Source organism: Temnothorax nylanderi, unplaced genomic scaffold, assembly GCF_030848795.1.
Source record: "Temnothorax nylanderi isolate EJ_2023f unplaced genomic scaffold, tnyl_v1.0 TNYL_tig0062_pilon, whole genome shotgun sequence".
Classification (NCBI taxonomy): Eukaryota; Metazoa; Arthropoda; class Insecta; order Hymenoptera; family Formicidae; genus Temnothorax; species Temnothorax nylanderi.
Genome location: NW_027249124.1, coordinates 197,388 through 223,013, shown reverse-complemented (window position 1 = coordinate 223,013; position 25,626 = coordinate 197,388). Strand labels below are relative to the sequence as shown.

At 36.4% G+C, this 25,626-nt stretch overlaps 1 protein-coding gene across 5 annotated transcripts in view; it reads right to left on the bottom strand.

Moving 5' to 3' along the window:
• Hrb27c (Heterogeneous nuclear ribonucleoprotein at 27C) overlaps nt 1–25,626 on the bottom strand; it is a 96,067-nt gene that overhangs the window by 57,638 nt on the left and 12,803 nt on the right. The window contains exon 8 of one of the 5 annotated variants that reach the window (XM_071707907.1): nt 617–3,413. The exons of 1 other annotated variant lie outside the window; for it this stretch is intronic. In XM_071707907.1, the coding sequence (XP_071564008.1) occupies nt 3,277–3,413 (137 nt within the window). In that variant the 3' untranslated portion in view covers nt 617–3,276. Of the gene's footprint in view, nt 1–616; nt 3,414–5,577; nt 16,249–25,626 lie in introns of those variants that run through there. 3 more of the 5 variants (XM_071707909.1, XM_071707906.1, XM_071707911.1) reach the window with 3 other exon arrangements.

Here is a 25,626-nt window from a genome sequence, read left to right as displayed (position 1 = left end):
AAACATTATATAAATTATATGATATATGTAGAATAACGTAGGTTTTTAAAATTATACATACTTATTAATAAGTTGTATTGTGTGGCAATCGTGGCGCAGAATGATGGTATTTGGAGAGGAAACCGACCTTCAAGGCTGACAACCTATTCTCAGGAAACAAAATCGTATTTCGAAATCTAAAAAATTATGAGACGGCCGAGGTTCGACTTTGATTGTAGCGCCATTGATTGATTGAATCCCTACCAAAGATGGCACCACACTAATTAACCGCGTTTTCTCGCGAGCGCTCGACCGCGCCGACTTAAGTATATAAACAAATTCGACAACAATATTCATCGCCCCGATCGACGCTCCCACCGAGATCTCATCGGATGACGAGAGCTAGGCGGGCATATACCTGGGGAGTCTCACCATCGCGACCCGCAGAGAGTCGCATGGTATTACTTGGTATAACTTGTCTTGATAAATAAGTTCAAATTTTCACGAAAGAACGCAGCTTTCACTCCCAAATTACAAACAAGAAACCGAGCTGAAGGGAAAAAGGATCAAGGTAGAACGTCGAGCAAGACAAAGTGATATATAGGGTGATTCGTAAATAATTGACAACTCCAAAGCGTTTCTATTAAAATGTGAACGTTTATTAATCCGTATGGAATATCAATTACTCTATGCTATAAAAGAATGCATCTGTTGCTAGCTTCTTGGTTCGACAGTATGTAACAAAATACTATAAACAATAATATGGTATTAGAGTGGCGAATAGTAGAGAAATGGAGATGGTGCCATCAACAGCAGTCGTATCGCGACGGGTATTATTCTATAACTCTTTAGTTAATATTATCATTAGACGCGTTACACGACTGTACATCCTAATGCGTGTCTTCCTTCGTTGTCACAAAAATCTTCAGGATCTCTTTTCGAAATTCATCGCGGAGGTGCGTGTACCGGGACGCAGGTGCATCACAAAATATAAGTCGACGCGCGTGTCTCGTAGGACACGCGGTCGGGGCCCTATATTCCTCATCCCCTATTTTACAGTCGAGTACATTTTACAGGTGTACATGCGTATAAATGTATCTCCGTGTCTAAAACACTACTCTTATCCCTTAGACCACTATCGCAATTTGCAGTAAATACATTTGGCGTTTTGACCTTACGCAATTTTTTTGCTGCAGGGTAATTCGCGCGCTCGCTCCATTCGTTATAACGGGCCTTTGCAAATGGGGCCTTGAAATAACGACGAGAGAGCTGTATAAGACAAATGCAATATATTTTTCAAATTGAAATGCACAGATTAATTCATTTCTCCGGGTTTCTGTATACGAATACGCTCTGCCTCTTGAAAACAATCGATTCTAAACAAATAAATAATTTGGCAATATCGATATTACGCAAATCAATGCATTATTGCATTCTCGTTAATAACGTCGCGGACGACAGTGTTAATTGCCCTACGTAAATATAATTTTTTAATCTAACTGATTGTGAGAATCGGAAAAAAAGTGTATTTCCTCGGATGCTCTGAGACTTTGAAAGCGAGACTAACCGCGAAAAGAAGAAAAGGGAAAAAAAGATATCGAGAGGATCGTGTCGAATGATCGGGAGTCACATCTGTGTGCTCGCAGTGCGTTAAACTTGACGCGCGCTTTTAACTTTTTTCTTTTACCTCAAGTCCACAAGCCTCACGTCATCCAGTCAGTAAAATGAATAGGATGTCTAGCAAATAAACTCCCTACGGCAGAAATCGAAAAAAAGAAAGTATTAGGTTTCCATATTCTAACGCTGTCGTCGCGCGCGCGACAATTAATAATTGGAAGGAAAAACACGAAAATAGGAGAGGGTGGAGGAGAAAGCGACAATCTAATCGCCCGCAAACGAAAATGAAAGAGAACTCGGAAGAGACTTAACACGGTAGGATGAACGCTGCCGTTGAGAATAAACCTAATTAATGGAGAGCCCTCGAGTCGATCTCTCGAGCTGTACGGCACGTAAATAAAAATAAAAGAAAAAAAGATATCGTCTTCCACGGTACAGCCGTCGTGTATTCTTGCAACACGACCGTCGATGGTTCGTTATCCGTCCGATTGACTGTTTCCTCCATTGTTTTACGACACTTCTCGATAAAGGGGACGCAAGGATAAGGATGCGTTACTTTACTATTTCTTACGCTATAGTCCGCGGTACAATTCTAACTTGCGTGTAAACCAATCCGTGAACGTGCATCGACGTTAATATATATATTCACAATCACACAAGCTGTTTGGCTTGTTCTTTATCTGCATCTTCCAAAATCTAGGTGCCGAGGCTCGCTGTCTGTCGCTTAAAATCCGGACACGCAGGGCATGCAAACGTGCGCGCGTTTCGAAATAGTGAAAAAGAGAAATGATAAACACAAGTCAATCGCTGTAAGAGTTTTGCACGTTTAAACCTGCCAAAAATATATATGTATTAATGACAGATCATTGATAAGTTCTCACGAGTCTATTTATCAATAGATGTATTGCAAATGTTTAGACTTAAATGTTATTCTACTGGGGAAAAACTGAACTTTTTGTAGAAAAGTTATCGTCACTATCCATATCATTACATTATATTATGTATATAATTTTTTTATAATTATCCAATATATAAAACTCTTAGAAATCAATCAATAGCAATTATAATGTTTAATCTCAATTGTAAAAGCCGTGCATTCTCTCGACTTCGTTCAAAAGCTCGAACAATTCGCGTTTTAGGTGCGCGCGAGATGTATTCAGGTCGAAAAGTCAAGTGGTCTAAAATCAATTTTAAACTTCAATCGGCACTTCGCTACACGTACATAAAAGTATCTCGACGTACGACCTCGCGAGTGGCACCAATCAATGAAGTGTCGTGCTAAACCTTAAATCTACTTGACACCGCTCGATCCGCCGTAACGGATGTATCCTCGAACTGGGTTTTTCGTCGCGATTTCCGCAAATCTTCTCCCTCTTCTCCGTTGAATACACCTATACAAGCCGACGTCGAGTAAATTTGCGGCAAGTAACGTTGCGCCTTCTTCGATTGTTCGCACTTGTTTCTCCCTCGCTCGTCCCACGAAGTACCATACGCCGATCCCTTTTTCTTGACGAGTTTTTCTCCAATGCAGACTTAAAGTAAAATAGGGCGGGTGTATTCTATTACAAACTATTTCAGTAGTAAGTATGCATATGCACGAATGTGTATACGTTAGCAACAAAGAGGGGAAGAAGGTGATCTCGGAACCAAAGCCGAGACCGGGACTCTGTCTTATTCCTTCTAGCGGCGATAAGGATGATAATTGTTGGTGCTCGACGTGGTGGATCCTGTGTAACCCCTTTGGGGCCCACCGGCACCGCTGTAGTTGTCGGTTCCTGGCGCAGCAGGAACACTCGACGACGATCCATATCTGGCGCCTGTGTAGAATCGCATAAAAGAACATAGTACTGCGTGCCAGGACGTGGCAAGAGGACGTAATCGGAGAGGGTGGTAACAGAGCAGTGGCTCGCGTTATTTCTACAATAACTCAAGAGACTGATCCTCGATAGGAGACCTGAGACACGTGAAAAACGATGGAAGCTTTAACTCTTTGCAACCCGAATCACGAATGTCGATCATTGTGATCGAAAGTAGATAAAATTTTCGTAATACAATGCTTTTACTATTGCGTGTAAATCCTTCGTAGATATATGCATTGGCCGCCAATGTAAATCTGATATATAAATTTGAGCGTTAATAAATAACTAATTAATTATTTGAATAATTTATTAATGTTCGTGTATTTAGATATTTGTTAGTCCAAATGATTAGATACATGTTTGTGTTACTTCCAAGTTGTTAAAAGTATCCTTCGTTGCGGAATATTGTAGCAGCTTGGAGATACGGTAATATTTTTAACGTGATATAGGACTGCAAAGAATTAAGAGTGTCGGGATTAGCTGAGAAAAGAAGTTAGAACGGAGAACGGAGACTAAGCAGGGCAATCTAAAGTTTTCACACACTCCAAATTTAATCGATAATTTGGATAAACATTTGAGATCAAATAATTACCAATTTGATAATAAAATAATAATTACAACTTATGTATTTTATTATTATTATTATTATTAATAGCACATTGCGATCATAAAAATAGCTTTGGTTGAATTTTATATTTGGTTTAATTTTAGAAATCAAAATATTACTGAAAAATCAGAAAGATAAATATAAGTAAAGTTAATCAAATAACTTTACAAACAATTAAAAAATATGAGTCGCGATATATAAACAAAAATAAACACTTTATATGAGAAAATTACGCTATGCAAATTGATAATGATTGTACAAGTTAAAGCATCAGATTTCCAATCATAATTTTAATAAAGATTTTATTTTTAAAGAAATATATCTGTTAAAATGGAATCGATTTAAAAAAAGATAAATAATAGGAAATGCAAAAAACTTTAATAAAATATTGCCTTTATTTAAATTGCTTGGATTTATAAATAACTGACCAACTTTTCTGCAATTATATATATATATATATATATATATATATATATATATATGTATATTAGATACACAGAAACGACAAGTAGCAATGTGAGAAAGTAAAATAAAAACAAAAAAGAAAAGGCAGAAGAGGGAAGATATTTGGAGCGAGCAAAAGTGAAATCCGAGGTAAGCAGTTTAAAGGTGCTTTGTGTAGGATCAGAGAACATATGTCTCGCTTCTAAAACGATCTGAGGCGCAGAATGGATGGGCGGATGAATAGATGGATAGATAGATAAATGAATGGATCAATGGATAACGGATGACTGAATGGATGGATAGATGAATAGACGAATACTTGGATGGGTGGGCAGATGGATGGTATGGATGAACAGACGGATGGAGTTTTGCGGAGAGTAATTCGAAAACTCGAGAGCGAACGGGCTAAATTAACATCACCGACCTAGATCTCGTATAAGAGGCTACCACACATCTTCCTTCCGTATCCGAGAGATCCGAGCGTGCATCATAGCGGCGGCTTTTTAGGACCTCCGGACGAGTTTCGGATCGCGACGAGAGTTCGTGATTAATTTACAAAAAAGGGACGCCTGAAAAGCGAGGTCAATTCGTTCGCACTGACCTTACCGATCCGTTCACGGCAGGCATAAAACCGGAGTGTCATCACGATTTATCGATTCCCTTTCAACGCTTTCCAATTCAATCTTATCTTTATCAATCTTTAACGTTTTTGCGCTGAGAAAAATATGTCGATCAAGTATCATCGAATTGAAAAAAAAAGTTACTTTCTGAAACTAACCCAGCGATGCGAAGCGAATAATTAAATCTATTTAATTGATAGTTTATAATCGTGATATTCTATCCGAGTTCTACTTTTGTCTAACTAGAAACTAAAGAATTTAAATAATACGTTAAAAAAAAACAATAAAGTGATTGTAATAAATTAAATTTTCTCGAAGACCGTAACGGACATCGTTTATCGGTTGTTATCTCGTAGCATTCGCAATTGAAAAGCGTTAAATGAATCTATCGTTTAACGGCTTATACCTTTAACGTTTAATTACTTAAGACAATTATAGAAACATCGTCACGGTTAGAGATAACACATGTATATCCATAAAAAAGCGGGACACACCTTAAGACTTACTACAAAGATATTACGCTCTAAAGGTTAAGCGATAAAATTTAATGTTAGCTTAATAATGAAAAATCGTACAGCTAACATATGTGACGGTGGCTTAGTTAATCTTACTGTATAAAACCGAGACACACTTACTTCTGGCTAATTTAATTAATTAATCCTTACTCGGTAATCTTACTGCGCGCCATTCTCGATTGCTGGAGAAACGAGCTCAAAGTCACCGCTATAAAATTAACAAATTGCAATATATAATCGAAACTATGAAGATACAACCGGCACGTGTGTTACGCGCATGTGGGGAGATTCCGGCCGGAAGTTGCGCGCGTCTCCACTCTTGCACCCATTCTCTCGCATTCTCTTGCGCTTTCCGCCACTCTCGCACTCTTCCCCTTTCCCGTTTTACTCGCGCACTTGTGAAAACCTGTTTCTCTCTCGGCCTGTTCGGACGACGTCGACGGGGTTTTTTTTTTTAGCGTCTATAAGGATGGTAATTCGTATGTTGGATCAAGGAGAACCGTTGGGGACCAGGGGCTGCGTCTCCGTTGGGAATGAAGGTCGGACTTCCGGTTTCGACGTTTTTGAATTTGGGGATCGGGAGGACGTCTGCGGGGAAAAAAAGGTAGGGAAGATCGTTAGAGCTCGTTTCATCTCTGGGAAACGCACTTTTCTCCCTCGAGTGCCACTCCTCTGGAGGGAAACTCTCGAGCGAGTTTCGTGCAACGGTCGAGGGATAGTACAAAATGAGACAGAAGAGGAATAAGAGGGAGAAGAATGGAGAGAGAAAGAGGTGGATAGAGGGTTCGAGCGTTTTCTTTTTCTCTTCGAGGATGGTCTTACTTCAAGTGGCTGAACGGTCTTATGAAGCTCCTAATTTAACCCTTTAACCGAGTTCTTTTCGTAACATTAACGCTGTAATTGTATATTCTATGTTCATTGCAGCCTAATGATCTAAATCTTATCTAAAATTATTATTTACGTATGATAATATGTGATATACGAATTCAAAAACAACATCGTACATTATTATAATACACAAATCGTCTCTATATCAAATAACTTATAAATTAGAAATCGTATTATCTAAAAATTTGTCCTGAGTTTATTTAGTTGAAAATTATATATATATGTATATTTTCGTGCCATTTTGATATCGATGCACTTTTGGACGATTATTTCGTCATCTATATGTGTGTATATATATATATATGTCTATCTATATCTACATACGTCATTATATCTATTGTATCATATTAATATATGAAACTATGTTACGTATGTTGCGATCTTTAACGTATAAAAATTATACGCACATTAAAATTACGGACGCCGGAGAAATATTTTAACTGCCTGCCCGGTTAATGGGTTAAGTGTACTTAGAGATTAAGCTTCGATTTATGAACATGTCAACACTAATGATACAAATCTCTCAATTACGAAATCAGGAAACTAAAAAAAAAAGAAACTCTAAAAAAAGCTTTTAAAGTAAATCTGTATTCAATTTGCACGTATAGCTTCGCGAATTAAATCACCTTTAAGTAAATACACTGAAAGTGCTGACATGTCTAGTACCAGGCCAACTCGAAACTGAGACTTTCCCGTAACGCGAGAAAGAATTCGTTATTTAAAAAAAAAAGGAGAAATTATATCCAATGCAACAGAGCTCTGTTTTCAATGTATACCAATTATTATGCAGAACGCCTCAGATTCGAGAGAACATGGCGGGATATGTACGTTGGGACGCGCATAAAACACTGCACTAATTAAAAGCTTGTTTCCACCGTTTCCGATACGTTTCTGAATTGCCTGCGGCAATGGAAAATCCAAAGAATCCGGTCAATATTTTTTAACAGTGGACCACCTCTGTAATTTCGTTCTCGTTAATGACAACGGACACCGTGCATACGTAAAATTGTCGCAACATCAATTTCGTTAATTTCTTTCCGCATAAAAAGCGTCAATTTGCACGCGTCAGAAATTCTCGTTCCTGCACGTTTAAATATAATTATATTCACGATATATCACTTTTCCAATGAAACATCCTTCGCACGTCGATGCAGTCGTATTTCGATTGTGCGCACATGATCGCGTATGCACGGTGGGAATCGCAATGCGTGAGGTAATTGCAAAACAGAAGCGGCAAAAAGAAAGTAGAAGGTCATCTGGAACGTATATACCGGATGGACCGGTGTATCGATGGCGCTGATCCGAGGGATCGAGGGGGATCGATCGACGGACAGGTGCGTCATCGCAATCAAAGTTTCTAAGAAGACACATGTATAATCTCTCTTCTCTCGCGCACTCGCATGCTCGCTGTCATTCACACCATGTATTATATATACAAATTATATATATATATATATATTAAATTATATATATATAAATTGTTCTCTTTGAAAGAAAATTCTTGAAAAAACAAGAGGTATTCAAACTGATCACTGGCACTCATATACAGCATCCCGCGATAATAACTCTATGCTAATGCGATCGTCACTAGGAATAAAAATTTATGCTGTGCAGTGTTTTAAGTCTCTCAACCACATGAAATTATAGTTACACGCAACTATGTAAGGTGCGAACTAATTTAAGTGAAGGGATCGAGATTAGTTCGAGATTGACAAGATGGAAAAAAATTTTTTTTTCATCAATATCATTTTCTATTTAATCATAATTTCTCATAATCTATACCAGTGTGTATTTTTACGAATAATGATCCATTTTTTCTCTATATTATATCATCATAGTAATCAGCATATCAACTTATCATCATTATATCATTATATATATGTGTTGTATATAGATTTATGTATATATATAATATTATATATATATGTCTCATTATGATCGTTATTAATATTATTAATATATCTTAAGTATCAATTAATCAATTAATCCACTAGAAACACCGTTAAGCATATTAATATTAATATATATATATTTTATATATATATGTGTATATGTGTTCAATGAATAATAATAATAGCGGTAAGAATAATCATAGTAATAATAATAATAGTATAAGTAGTAATTGTAATAGTAATAATAGTGGTAGTAGTAATAATAGTAGTAATAGTACAGTAACTATCATAATAGAGTACTGTTATTTTATGTGTCGTCGAGAGTGGGGGGAGGGAGTAAGAGCGTATGGTGTATGACGTACTCGTATGGGCTAAATAACACGACGAAAGCAACGTGTGTACGCGCGTGTGTGTGTGTGTGTGCGTGTGTATGTATTCGAACATGCTTACCGACAAAAATTAAGTAGCAAAGCAAAATTACTCCCAAATTGTTATATACATCTCATTTGTTCATACGTCTATGTAATCGATTGCACCAAGTACAAGAAATACATTTCGCAGAACAAATATATGGCTCTTGCGTTTCACGCAGTCAATTACATATATATGGATAAGTATTAAAATATATTAAACAATTCACGAGTAATTTATTTGTTCCTTAACGTTTATCGGCAAGCGCAAAATGTGTCGAAAGTAAAAAAGGAACAACGAGAAGAAATCAACGGAACGAGTCGACGTCGATCCCTTCTTTGGACCATCCTATCTTTACCGTTTTGCTACCACATCGAATTGATTGATGTCCTTCCTTCGAAGACACGTCAAGGATTCTTCCGAAAAAAGAACGAACAGACACGTTTTTCTAACACACATCTTTTTCCCGACTCCGGACAACTATATGTGTTCCTATCTTTGATTCGTCCTCTTTCTACTGCCCGCCTATTTACCTTCAATCCTTCCGAATTTCCTAATCGATCCTTCTACCTCTGAATCCCTGACCTATGCCAGTTATCTGTGGGATTCATTTTCAAAGTGCCTGTTTCGTCCCGATTTCGACGTCCAACTTCTGAACATCCCTACTTATCGCTTCAAACTTCTGCTAACATCTGAGATTAATATCGGGGGTACGGTTCACTTAATAAATCTGCTCGCGATACTTTTCTCATATATTCATATCTAGTTTCAGATTCATACTATACGTAACGTTACCGTTGTATCAATGTAACATCAGATATTCTATGAGTTTCAAATGGAACAATTTGCACTAGCCATTATAGAACCAGATTATCGCCGACATTTAACGTTCAACATTCTCCAGGAGAATATTTAAGAGCTCATGCACAATGAGAGAAATAAGGAACAAGGAATTGAACATAGAGAGAATTCATAGTTGCATCTTATTTCAAGACACAGTCTTGAAATACAATTTTTTAGATTTATTTTATTTTGAAAATTTTATGTTTGAAGCAAGAAAGCACTTTTTGCTGGAAGCACATTGAAACGGTTAGCAACACGCATTAGCTTGCAATAATTATTTAAGAATTAAATTTTAATATTTCATTAATTATATGACTGAGCTAAAAAATCTATATTCATGCATTTTCGTCTTCTATAGGAAACACGAAAATAGTTTTAAAAATCATTTTAAATAGGCTAAAGTTGATGAAAAAAATCCAGTTCCCATATATTTTTATTAAAAATCGTAATTACATATAAAAATATATTTCAATTCACATGGTTCTCAAAGCAGAAAAATGATATAAAAATATAGCTTATTAAAATTGTTATTTCGCGCTATATTGATTCAGTAGCAATATTAACTATATTAGTCAAAAAATTCGTACTAATACAGTTTCCACCGAGCAGATGAAATTATCAAGAACAATCTGCAACAGATGTTTCATTAAGAAATGATCATTCTGGCGCTAAACGGCTCTATGAGAAACAGTTTGGCGGTACGTTACGTACAGTCTGAATCTCAATTTATAATGCAGCTTAATTAAACTTCGGCACGTGCTTTCGTTAATCCCGAAGGAACGCCTCGACCGACTTCGGTCTCGTCACACCCACACCACCACGCGAACCACAACGCCAATCGCAGAGCTCCGCTATTCCGCGTGAAAACAAACGCAGAAATTCGCGTCACGTCAAATCAATCTGATACGTGTACCGAAAACGCCATTCGTGCCTCCCTCGTCATTTGTCGTTCGCCCACGCCAAATCTCCCGTGGTCTCTCCCCCACCTATCGTGTCGGAGATAACATCGCTAAAAATAGATAACGATCGTTAATTATTTTTTTTTTAACTACTTTCGTAATTTTCACTCGTCGATTCATCTCTGCCAGCTTCTCCGTTTCCTCGCTCTCTCCTTTTTTTTTTTCATTTTTGCACGCAGGACACCAACAACGTCCCGACGAGTTCTATTTTGACGATCGTTTCTTGTCACATTTTGATAATTAACATTACGCACGTGCCCTACGAACCTACGAAACGCTCCGTCGACGATAAGGATATACGTCCGCGAAAAGAAAAACGGAGACACAAAGACACGAGATCGCAAGAGAAGTGCGATGACCGAGAGTCTCCTTCAAAGTTTGATTTGTGATCACGCGATTTCCTCTTCATTTCTCCCTCCCATTCTCTCTTTTTTTTCTTTTTGCATTACGAATTCGTTCGGGGATCGGAGGGTGGTCCCTTCCGACAAGCGGCAGATTCGAGGGGGGCTTCGATTTGGAAATATTGCGCCGGCACTTTTCATCACATCTTCGTTTTAATAAACACTAATGGTTTTTAGCTATGCGTTTTTTTTCCTTTAATGCAATAATACTCCCTATAGTGCTATAGTGCAGCTTAATAAACTTTACTCTGTTTCGCGTGGTTTTTTTACTTAGTAAGATTTGGCAAATCTTAAACCCCTGATTTCGACGCGCGACGGTCGCGCGCCAGCTTGTATCCCCGTACGATCTATGCTCCTGTATTACTAAAATGTATATCTGTGAACGTTTCTCTAAATATGTGTACGTATGTGTGTCTGCCATTTAGTTGTTAACGTCGGATATTTACGCCTACATGCTCACTCGTCGTCTCCTGATCGCTCATAATCGCGCAATCCTTTCGCTCGTTTTTCACCTTTTCACACGATCCTCTCACACCGTCCTTCCCCCGTTGAGGAATCGAATCTATTCGTATTTCTCCCCAAAATCTCTCATACTCTTCCTATCTCCTGTAGTTTTATGGTTTCTTCTACTTATTATCATCACTTTCTTAAATAATATTGACATCACAAAGACCAAAAGCTTGCGCAACAGACTTAACTTCAATTCACGATTCTTTCTACCCAGAAAGGTTTACTAAATTTTTCAGGCAATAAAATTGATAATATCAATGAATAAATTCCAATAAATTATTCGACCTACTAAGTAGCTTTTTTAATGAACTTTTATGAATATATCAAACCTGTTTAAAAAGCACGAATGTATTCGATTCCTCCTTTAATCCATTCATTATCAGTCGCTCGATCACCTCTCCTATCAATTCATTATCATGCAATTTCGTCAATCACTCGATATTTCATTCTCTCGCATCGTGTGTGCGCACGTCCATTCGCTTCAGTCACTTCGTACGTTTTGTCCTGCCTGTGATTTATCATATCCCATTTTTACTTTCGCCCATCGTCTTGCTTTCTAACAAAAGAATTAAATTACAACGACTTATATAATCAACGACTTAGATACGCTTTCCTTTTTCCTTTTACTTAAGAATTACGGAATAATTATGATTCTCACGAGAACACAATAGTTGGCATTTGTTGGTTTCATTAAAAATATTTCACTTTTCCTATTTTAATACTTGTCTACAACGGCCTTATTTCGAGAGTTACGAGTTTAATTAATTAATTAGACAATAATCGATACCTTAATTATTGATCCTATGCACCGTACCCTCCCTCGTCCCCGCCCGTTCGGAAAGAAGCGGGGCGTCTCGGGTGTCTCTATATATATAATGTGTTTATGATAATTAAAACGAGTCAAGTGAGTTTCATTAATTACTTTTTTTCCTTTCCTGCGTTAAGGTACTCTGAGATAATTGTTAATTTATAATACATTTGTACACACACACAACTTATCTCTTAATCAATAATTATATCGATTTACCGCTACGACGTCTTGCCCAAGAGTTTTTCCACATTCATTCGTCTTTCACCCCGTTCGCCTTTTGCCGACGCCGTCGCACCCTCCGGAAAGGGTGCACACGACGACCGTATATCGTCGCGATTTTAAGACACGTTTAAAAAGAGTCCGCTTTATCATGTCATCGAAGCACGAAGTAAAACGTTCGTACCGATAGTATAGTAAAAGAGAACGAAAATAAGCCGTCGACTTTGTTTCGCGCGTTGTTAGAGCAATTCATTTTTAGAGCTTACCTCGATAACTGCGAATCTTAATCTTTGTTTGTTCAGACCTTTTTTAATAAATGTTAAATGTTTTAGAATCGTTCGCGACGTGATGGGATATCGAGAACCGCGCTCGAGATGGAACGAAAGCGAGTTAATAAAAAAAAATTTGCTGATTCCGGGCAAACGGAAATTTCCTTCGCATTTGTCTTCCCTCCGTAAACTACCTCGCGTTAAAAGAAAAGGAGACCTGTGGTGTAGCACTTTCGGTGTGTACTTTCTATCCTCGTATTATTTAATGCGATTTCGGCCTTACCCAGCTAAACCTTACGATTTTTCGTAACAGCTATCATCCTTAGGCGGAGGTAACGAGTTTATTAAACAACTTTTATTTCTTTTTTGTCCCTTTATCGAGTAAACTAGACCGTAAGACGTTAGAGATAGCCCATTAACTATTAGTAACAATAAACGCGAACAGTCAGTTTGACCTTACAGCCAGCCTTTCCTAATTAACTCTACTCCGAGGATGTGGTTTAATTAATTTCCAGTCTTTTCCAGGTTCGTCTTATATATGTCCCTATTTATCTACCTAACCGAGTCCAGGTTTTCTTTTTTGCCGCGCCCGTTTCGTCTCACATGCACACCGGCACACCCACGCAGCATTCGGCCGCACAGGATTCTTACAGGACCACCAATTAAAAGCTCTCACTCTCATCGTCGATTTTTTAATTAACGTTAAACATGCGCTCGCCTTACTAATCTAAGCTACGCTCTTTCTCACACGCGCCTTATTACTCCGTAGCCTCGAGAAGCTGTCGATATAGTACTTTATCAAGAAAATAGTAAAGCCATGGCTGATGACAATTAATTAATTAATTAATTAATTACAAATAGAAATTAATAACAACAGTAGTTTTCGCCTCTATTTATCTCTCTCTCTCTCTCTCTCTCTCTTTCTCTCTCTCACTTCCATCCCCGATCTTTCGTTTTAAGTGGTACTAACGCGTTAATAGTTAATAGTTAATTAGTGATAATTGTAGCAGTACTTTGACACTTCTTTTATCTTTTAATAAGGTTTTGTTTTTCCGCTTTTATCCTAAGCCTAAGTGTCACGGCAATATTTCCAAATCGGGCTGAAGCGCGCGAGTACGCGGCGTGCACGACGCGGCCTCGCGAGGAGAAACAGCAGACGCGCGATTGTGTTATTTTCCCTCTTTTCTTTTTTATTCAGCTCGATAAAATACGCTAACTACTCGTTTGTATCGTATTATGCTTCGCGACGACCCTTCTCTCCGGCTGTCCCTGTCCACGAAGGGACTGTCAGACACGAAAAGGGCCGTCGCTGTCGTGTCTCTACGGAGGGCAGTGGTCGGTTGAACGTATTTCGCTCGGCGAAATAATATGTTGGACGAAAATAATTGTAGCGCCGACGAGACGCGAAAATTGAAAGCGATAGTTCCGGCCTAGACTAGAGGCAATCTAGTCCGTTCTGACGAAACCCCGAAATTCCGAAATGAGCGAAACGCGAATTCAATCTCGATTCAATAATTGTCGCGTCGTAGTCGATAATTGAATCCCAGGATTGGAAATGCAAACCGTTTTGACATCAACCCAAACTATTCTCTTGATTGATAAATTTTTCGAGCGGCTTCCCTGGCGAGCAAAATTTGAGCCAATATAGGGATGAAAGCGAAAAGAATTATTCGAATCTGTAACCCGCGCGTGTATTCATATTCAGATCAATCGGATTAAACGCAACATTGCGATAATTTTCCAATAGAGTTACTAATCTCCATTTTCCCACAATTCCCACAATGATCAGATAAATTGCCGCAATTTTTCAATGTTTATGTAATTACCGCTATTTTCGTCATTAAAAGTGATGTCGCAATTTCGAAATTGCTCTGATTCGCGACTCTGATTTTGCGATCCTATTCACCAGAGATACCGAGTCAAATCGTAACGAGCGGAAAAGAATTAAGTTAAAAGTTAACGTATTAAAAGATATCCCCGAAACGTTCCAACCACCAACCCGTCCTAGATTTGTCTATCAATATTAACACAATGACATCCATTGTGTTTTGCTACATCTCTGGCTGTTCTCCTACACTTACGCACACAAGTACAATGTGGCGTGGATGAAACATCAAACATTAAATATTACTCGTTAAAATATAAACAGTTATCTAGTTAGTATATGCGCATACAGACTCGTAAATACTATACTCGGTGTAGCTCGGCTGTATATCCGCCGTTGTTTGCTTAGTAAATGATGTAAACGACGACGGGGCGAGCGCGGGTCCCTCCCGACATAAAGGGGTAAAACGCGATACTCTAGTCGACAAAGTTCCCCAAGCGCTCGCTTGTATATAAATCTCTCTCGTGTATGCGCTACTTTGAAAGCGTCTACGATGTGTTTGTGTGTTTATTCGATTTCTTGTGTGTCACATTTGCGTCGCGTCTGAATCACAAGCATTAGAGAATCGTTAAATGCAAAAGGTTCGACATATTAGCGAGCTACACTGAAAAAAAAATAGTTAGATTTGAGAAAATATTTTTTCACATAGTACCAATGGCCTATTTACTTAATATAATCACATATTTATTTAGAATTAGATATCTTTACTTAATTTAAGTAAAGATATCTAATTCTAAATAAATATGTGATTATATTAAGTAAATAGGCCATTGGTACTATGTGAAGAAATATTTTCTCAAATCTAACTATTTTTTTTTTCAGTGTAGGGTTGAGTTGGTCGGCAACTGTATAAACTTTGCGGCCGAAAAATTAATAAATGATCAAAATGCGTTTAAAAGGGTAAGTCAATTTATTCATAAATAAATATAACGAGCAGACGCTTAGATGAAAACTTACATGATATCTCACTGATACAGCTCATTGATTTAAAATCAATGCAGGTAAGGCCAGTACGATATGATCGCGGGCGATTCTTTCGTTCAAACAATTAAATTCACGAACGTTTCGGCGTTGGAAATGTCAAAAGAGTTAAAAACTGACGCTCTGAACGTTCCGAAAATTTAATTATTTTAACGAAAGAATCGTTTAGCCCCACGAACATTTGTACTCTTAAGATCTATCCAGACAAACTTGCACAAGTGCATAAGCATATGCATAAGGAAATGGATTGGTCCAATTAATTTTACTTATGCTTATGTTTATACGCTATGTGCCAGTTTGCCTGGCTAGACCCTTAGCCTTACTTACAATTACATGAGAGCACAAAGGTGCAATTATTTTCATCCCGTTCGAAATTTCTTCCGTCCGAAACTTTATTATCGTCCAAAACTCTTTGTCATCTCGTCGGTCACAACTTCGTTACGTGTCGTTACATGACTTTGTCCAAAAGACCGTGATAACTGGTCAACGCGATTCTCGAACGAATTCGGCCAGACACATGTACGTTGCCATTGTGCACCTATATAATTAAATAAAACAGAAAAAAAATTTTTTTAAAATATAAAAAAAATTCCTAAAATAAAGATATAACAGTATTTGCTTTATAAACCGCCGCTGTTAAAGATTTATATAGGTTGCCAAACCATCGTACGATGATAGGGGATGCACTCCTATTCACACGCATGATCAATGATCGCGATTGGTCATTTAATTAGCCATTAGTAGTAATTCCTTAATTAAGTTCCCATAACGATCTAGTTACTGAGATTGAACGTACCATCTAATATTAACCATGACGTTTTATTATGAGAAAGATAAACTATTGATTCACAGGTTTCACGTTATCCTCTCCCTTATCAAGCCGCGAAATGCATTTATTATCTCGTCGCGCACTCTTCGACGTACTTATACGTCGTAGAATGAAATTTACAAGTATCGTATCTCTATCGAGTATAAGTTTGTATAGTAACCAAAGTCTAATTAAATATTTAAAAAAATCCAACAATTATTACAAAAACCCTCGCCGCGCAGTCAGTTCTTTTCGTCAGTTAGTTAAGTTTACGAATTACAACTAGTTTTATGCTTTACATCGATCTATTGGCAATGTTTACATAAGCATACATGTGCCAGGCATTAATTACTTATTTCATTCAAACGGAATCGAATATTGTGTTTACACGCGTGTGATACTCCCACTCGGCCCCTGTGATATCTCTAAGAGTTACCGTTAATTAACTAGTACTTAAACAAGAAAGTGTTTCTTTTCGGGTCCCAAGTGACTTAGAGACTGGCTTACTTAAGGAGAACGGATTAACTGTGTCACTAAGACTTCCCGACTGGTTTCTTTTTTAAAGGAGTTTTACTTTCGAGTTTCGCTTAGAATACACCCTGACAGATCGATTGGGATATAACCGAGCCCCTCTCGAGATCGGTTTACGTGACGCGGCCGCAAATGTGACGTGCCAAGTAATACCAAAGAGATGCCAAAACAAATGATGTCCTTGCGACAGGGCAATGGCAATCCCCGATTGTTCCTTCCAAGTTTTTTTTTTCCATTTGTCACCGTTCGTTCTGCTATCCCGAACCTCAGTAGTCTCAGTTGCAAGAAATATCTTGAACGCGGATCTGCAGAAACGGATTGCCAAAAATTGGCGCAGCCCAGAAAAATTGCGCAATGAAATAACTGCATCGATGCTGAACTAAATTATAGCAACCGTTTGCCAAGGATTGATGAAGATAACTGTAAAAATGACCTAATTCCATAGACTGAAATTGCTGTGGATAACCCTGTAGAAAAGACGTACGAAAGATAAGATCCAACTTCCCTAAAAAGAAAAAAATTGATGATTCTTACGAATATCCCTCCGCACTTTACCCTACGCATATTCACCAAAGTACTCGAGATAAACATCATCGTCTATTTTGTATTTTCACGATTAAACAAGAATAACTGCCTACGATTAAGCAAGTTAAAAGCTTCAGTCTCGATTTGTGCAATGCTATGTCGATCCGAGTCGATCGAATAACAATCGTCGAATAGAATCTAAGCCTTATTTCTACAACGGTTGACGAAAAATATCCTTGCAACCAACATTACTCCGTCAACAGCGTCGATAACGCGCCTATTTTCCACAAAAAGGAAAAAAAAAGGTAGTGTTATGTATCTGGTGTAGCTGTTGTATTTATCTAGTATAGATTTTATATATGTATTATATATATATATGTACGCACGTGTGTGTTGTGTGAGGGAGCATATATTTACGTATCGGACATACGCGTGCACGAATGACCGTGCATACAATGTACATACCTTTAAAAAAATACTTATGACCCCTGTACGATATACGCATATATTTTTAAAGGTATACATTTATACGAGCAGACATACGAGTGCGTGTACATACACATATGTCGTAATGAATATATATATATATAGATACATGATAGAAGTAGTGTGTAAACAGTGTTCTTTCAACATATGCTTTATGTTGGTTATTCATCAATCATTAATCATTAATATAGGAGCTACAAAAGAAATTATGCTCTCAAATATCGTTCACTTGCCTTTTTAAACTTAACTCTCTCTCGCTCTCTCTCTCGCTCTCTTTCTCTCTCTCTTTCTCTCTCTCTCTCTCTCTCTCTTTCTCACATTTCCCTGTCTCTCTCCAAAAGAAAACCTCCTACACCCTTCCTTCCTCTCTGTTTTTCAATTCTATATCGTATCTTTTGGCTTTTTTTTTTGCGTGAAAGAATTCAAATAGAGATCATGCGCCTCGGCCTGGAACGTACACCTCTGTGCTGTCCAAAAGATGTCCGACTTCAAATCTCATGATTGCTTATTTTCCATTTTTATCTCCCGTTTTTCTCTACTTCACCATTTTTATCTACAGAGTTGTTATAATTTCACTGACTTTCTTGTAAAGATGTAAACTTTATTTAATATAATTATTTAATATAATATATTTATTTAATGTAATCAACCTTCAGAATACTTGAATATTTTTCACTCAACAATTCTTGTTTAAAAAAAATAAATAAATAAATAAAGATACGTCAACTTTACCTGTTGTTTACAAAACTTCTTTAGTCATAAAAATATAAACAAAATGAATTATTACTTAAAATTCATTTTCTTTTTTAATAAATATCTTTTTAATAAATTTTGCTTTAATAACTGTCAAGAATAAATTTTGCGTACATGTTCTTTTATAAATAATAATTATATCTAAAGCTCAAGATGTTTGATAACTTTCGATATAATTTACTCTCATTAGATTTTTTTATATCATCACAGCTAATAATGTTCAAAGGCTCATAAATTGCATGTCATAAATATAGAAAGTAATTCACCCGGGCTTATCTGTCTCTTATCTTACAATAATTGTTCAATGTGAGAATCAATAGTGTCAGGTCTGCATCTATCATCTATTGATGGTGAGAAATGGTTATCAGTAGAAGAGATAGTTCATTGAACATTAATTGTAAGATAAAAGTTTAACGGTAATCTATCTGCAACGTAATAGACCGATTAAAAATTATTCGATGTTGTAAACAGAGCAAACTGACAGATAAAATTAAATGAAACGTTTCGTTGAGGTACATTCGTCGCAGGCATAGACCTTTCATGCGCAAAATGTTCTTAGAAGCTTACAGCTTCCACTGCGGAATTCCTTTTGTTGTAACGGATATTCTAGATTGGATCGAACACAATTGAATAGAATATTTCGTCGTGACATCATCAAACCGGAAAGTCGAAAAGTCGAACATCCTCTTTCAGCACAGGGAGACATTAAATTCGGGGCACTGGGAGTAAGACGGATGGAAAGCGCGCGAGCGTAAAGATCATTTAACAAATATATTCTTATTATTGAGACGGGCATTACGGCGTCCGCCACGTTTTTATTTTTTTTTTTTTTTTATATTTTTCAGAAAATCGCATATCGCATATGCAAATAGCCAAATGCGCATGCAGCACACTTGTGTGATACTACTAAACTTACTACCATAGATTTATCTCATTTATTCTCTATTTTATTCTATTCACGATTAGCTCGTAAGGGGATACGACCTTACCAATACAATGCTAAAAGTTTACAAGTATACAGGTCATGTTATTACAGTTAATAATTTCATTTATTATCGTTACAATCATTACCAACTTTACGTCTATTACCTTATTACTTCACACTAAAATATGATAAAAGTAGATCAATCGATTCTCTCATCGTACCGTGTGCGAGATATTATTTTAAAGCATCCCAACGACTGTAGGAATTCCATTCTACTAAAATCGAAATAACCATTCGACCGTTCTCGAGCGAAATAAATAGCGGCAGAATATATTCCCCCCCTTCTTGCGTCAAAAAAAAACTAAAAACACCCTCTCTTTGTATATATCATTTTATCTCTTCTCTTTTTTTTTGTATTAGTGGCTCTCAAAGCAATCTAATAAGATCTGAGAATCATTAAGTCTCTCGATCACGTGCCTCAAGATTCGATGATCAAAATAATTATACGTTTTATAAGACTTTATTTATTCGTTTCATCTCCTAGCTAACTTGCCCAATTCGCTAATGCACTCGTGGTTTTTTTTTTGTTTGTTAAAAATCGCTGATCACTCTCCCGATACACTCATTACTTCTCAGTACTGTGTATTTTCGGATCATTGGATTGTGTGCGTGTGTGTGTAAGAATCGTGGATAGAGTATATCTGTCTTGCGTGTGATTTATCCCGCTAAGGCGGTCTCTCGATTCCTTCTTCTCTCATCTTTTCTCCTCTCGTAACGATTGAAATATCAGCCCGCTGCACAAACCTTAACATAAACATATTTTAGAATTTTCCCTTATATAAAACTCACTTGTTTAAATCTCTACATTGTTTTTCGCATTACTATATACGTTTAAGACAATAATTACCTTGTCCTATCAGACTCGCAGGAGAGAAAATCACCTTGTAATTATAATTTAATGCCTTAACTGCTTCTATGTAAACGTAATTTAGAATATATCTCGTGTGTGTACAACACATTTGTCTCTTATATTAATCAGCTTTGTCCCATTTGAAATTATTATTTTTTTTTACTGCCTTTTACTCGCGCCCGCACGTGCGAGCGATTATCACACTACCTGAGTACAATATATACCGGCGGCCTCTTCTTTATTATCTGACCTCACGCATTGTCTTAATATAGCTAAAGAAAAAGCAGGCTAATGAAGGTTTTGGTCTCTGTCGAGATTTCCGAGGGGAATCGTACGTCGATATTGGTTTTCGGTTCTTCGCGAAAATTACGTTGTGTCGATCGATATTCAATTATCCGAAACGAAGCAAGATCGATTTGACAAAGAGTAGACTCAGGCAGTGACAAAACGATACTTTATCGCCGAAAATGTGTCCTTCTTCTCTCGATTAATTAGACGCGTTATCGCGGCTGCACTATGATGTTCGTTTCTCGACCAGATCTCACGGTTTATCGGCAGATAAATGCCCATCCTGTCTAATATCGGTCTTACCTATCTACTATTGAACGACGCGATTCCGTTGGAGAGATTATGGTGCACTATGATAATAATAAAAATAATAATAAAGAAGAGGAACTGCGCGATGTTCGCAATTTTAAAGATTAACAATCGCTTTGATGAAAATGCAACAGCCAATGATTACACATTGCGGTACCAACTAAGACATATATATTATAATAATTAAAAACGGCAGGAGAAACTCATGTATATCAATAGAAAGTGTTTTTTCCACGATGGAGTTACGATACGAGTAATAAGTAGTTAAGTGTAATATTTAATTATACGACCAGTCTTTAGTGTGCGGGACGCTAAAATGTGCGCTTAACGTTAAAAACAGACATTTCGCGACGTCCCCGGAATTATTTATACATTTAAGGACATTTCTTTAAATATCGAAATACTTAACTTGCCTGGCAAAAAAAAAACCTAACTCGCATGCTACGCATTCGCTTGTAGGATGAACAAAGATGAATCCACATATTATCTAATTAAGTTAATAGAGAAAAAAACCAACGACTTAACTTAGTGGCTGTAATATTTATAGTTTCCTTCTTTATATATGCTGCGTTTCGCTCTATTGACTGTACGTTAAAAAAAAAATAGTTTAACACGAAATCGTCTAAATGCATGAAAAACGGAGAGAGGCATTTACAGATACATGTGTGTGTTTGTGTGTATGTGTGCGTGTGCGTGTGTGTGTGTGAAAAGATAGTAAAATTTCTCATTTTCGATTTAAGAAATGGAATAAGAGATTACAATTACGGATACGTTCTTTACAATTATGAAAAGTCACCATAATTTATAAATTGCGAAAACTGGTACAATGATTGGTTTAGCATTAATAAAAAAAAAAAGCAAGTAAAACTGCTGAAATTTGTACGCTCTTTTGCAAGCATACGTAACAGCGCAGAGAAATAAAAAAAAATTAATTGAAATCTAAAAAAGTTCTAACAGTCAAACTTCTTATGAGCAGTAAAACGAATTTTTTATAAGCAACCCAAATAGATAATATTTTTGATCCAACAGTAATAATTTCACCAAAGAAATTGTTTCATTTTTAAGAAAAATGTTTTAAAAATATATACAACACTCAATTCGCTCTCCCCGTTTCTCAAAGTCATGATTATCATATAGAATAAGAAACCTAACGATCTGTAGCAGATGTTGAATACAAAGTTATCTTTTTTAAACGCGTTTAATGTCCCATATAGAACAGAAATGAGGGATGCCTCGATCTACTTAAATAAAGATGACGGATTGTCGAAAGTATCGCAATAAAGGCGTTTCAATACTGAACCTAGGGCTTCCTTACAGGATACTCGGCATGTAAAGTGCCTTCCTTTAAAAACGAAATAAATACGAGCGATTCAGAGCAGTAAGAGTAGATAAACATAAGACAGGGAGGAAAAAAAAGCTCAAAGAAACAATAATAAAAAAAAGAGAACAACAACAACCCTGAGAGCAAGCCGCACAGTTCGCGAAAACCGCGAATGAGGCAGGTAGTATAACAACGGCTAGAATCAAAGTATATCTTCCCTATATGCTATCTATTACATTAATTAGATGCGTCATTTCTGTATTTAAAAATACTAATAATATTGCGTTGAATATAAATATATTATCTGTTATAATTAGTAATCGTCAATTATAATCGAATAGTCCCGCTCTAAAGCCTCCTTCGTCCTGCTTTCGTTTTGTGTGTTTTTTTTTAATTTCATTTGTGCCACCGCTTCCGCTTCCTTCTCCCAACTATATTACCGTCTCATAATCTAAAATATTTTGTATGTACATATAGTTGCAGCCATTAACTCTTTGTAATCCTTTCTTTTTTTCCCTCCCCCGTCTCCGCGCTAGTATTTAAATTTACTTTTATCCGTCTGAGACTCGTTAATATAATAAATTAATTAGCTCGTTTATACCAATCCTCATACCAAACGCATCGATTATACTTAAGTGTCCTGTACAAATCAAATGTAATAACCGCATTTCCTTAACACCTCGCATACACTTAAGACTTTAAAATTCACGCTTTAACTTTAGTTAAAAATCGATAATAGTAAGGAATACAATATTAGTAGTAATAATTATAATTGATACACTATAAAGGTTCTTATTCCGCATCGTTATTTATCGGTATTTATTCTCTATAAAATAAGTTGTAAAAAACAGCCGTAGATAAAACACGTCGCTATTATTTGCCGCTCCCTCCTTTGCAAGTTAGGTATTAAATAACGCGTTATTTATTTAGAACAACCATAGTGTTTTTTCATCACGTTTTCATTTATATATTTTTCCCTTACGAATTTATCGCTTGAATGTTCGATAATATGTTAACTATTTAACCCTTTAGTTTGCAAACGCTGTAAATATATTTTTTTTTCCGTGATTAAAAACTAAAATTGAAAATTAGGATTTGCTTTTTTAGAAGTTCTCAATCCAAATTGGGTAGAGGCAAATAAAAGTTTAAGTAAATCAGCATCGAAACTCTATCTTCTTACTAAAATTTGACATCGTTACATTGTATATATGTATTGAAATTTTATTTAGAATATAGGACTTAAAATATAATAAATTTATATAAATATAATGCATTTTAATTTTATTTATTAAGAATTTTGGAACAGCCGCAGCGCTAAAGGGTTAATTAGTTTGCTTATTTTGCGCGTTTAGAGGTAAAAGTGTGTGTGTGTGTGTGTGTGTGTGTGTGTGTGTGTGAATACGTGTTCATGAGTGTATATCGTTTATATCTGTTTCCTTTGTATTATCATAATAATTAGGGTGTAAAATTGGTTGTTTGATTGAGCTCTCTAGTTCGCACTTTTGTTTCGTTATGTGTTTAGTTAAGTGTGTTATTGCGTTGATCCCAAAAGTTCACACGAGTCGCGTTTGTTAACATTGCACTCGTTTTTTTTTTCTTCATCCGATTGGCGTGTACAACACCGGCTTTTTCTCTGCGATACATTTCGTCGCAGACGAAAAAGAGAAGTTACCATTATAAGATTTCTAACAAAATGCAAAGTGGTTTCTAAATTCGAAATCGATACGTCGATCGATATACCCCGGTAATAAATACCGTCGTAAAAAAAAAGAAAAGATTGGCTTATTCTACAGCTTTGAATGCAACGCGATTCAACACTTTATTGTCAGGATGCGTAACAAGCACTAATGACATGAAACAGCGAAATGAATAACGGAAAGAATACGAAGAAGAAAAATTAAATTAACAGTCGATCGTTTTGCACTTAAGATACAATGAAGCCTTACACTGTCGTTCGATGGACAAGGAAAAAAAAAATTATGGGCAATAGTAAAATTACGTTATATGAGATCACATTTATAACGCTTAACGAAATTGCTGGATTCTGTAACCGTAATCTATTTAATTACACCTTTACGTGTGGTATATAAGGTCTATCTTGGTGAATTATACATTAGCATAATACTCGCCATTCTCATCGATAAAGTAAGACACAACGCGACCCGCTCGGTAATTAAACATGAGCATTTGGAGAGCACTCTTCCGAAATATTCCTCGTTTAGATCTATGGTAAATCCTACAGAGTAAATACAATTAAGTCATATATTTAATCAGGTAAACTTTTCAGGTCGATATCCCCCACCGAGATATATCCACACGATTACAATATACCCCTCCCTCCACCTTATCTATCAATGATCTCGTTCTACTGATCTAAAATTTAAACACTTATAAGCATCATCGCATATTTCATAATTATCGTCGACAGTAATAATAGTGTAATAGTAATAGTGCAGTTGTAGTACTTGCAGTAGTAGCAATATAGCAAGAGTAAACAGTGATAAGTATTAATAGTAATAATAGTTGTATACAATAGTAATAATAATATAGAATTAATAGTAACAATAATAATCGTAGCCTTAAACGTGCCTAATAGTATTATAAATCGGAGGTAAAAAATAAACCAGTTTCCACGTGCATTACAGTATGGTCGAACAGAAGCCAGTCCGACGGCCACACACTAAGTTCTTATAATACAATTTGTAAAAATATTTATGATTGTTTGTCGGGTTTTCTTTTCTCCTTATCCCCTCCCATTTCACGCGTTGATATCATTTCCAAATCGTTGGAAGAATAGGAAAGCAGCTTGCTAAACTAATTTAAGGAATCAGTATTCAAGTATCAGTAAACAAGAAAAAAGAGAAAAAAGGAACTGAGAAAAATACGTATTTAAGATATTACTAGTGATATGACATGAAAGTAAAAAAGGACGCCTGCAGAAATTGCATCCTGCTGCTGTGTGTCAAAGATTTATATAGATATACATACACCATATTAAAATGTTCTATATATTTTACACTATTCTCTGTAGTCAGCCTGTGTGATCGTCTTACTTAATTA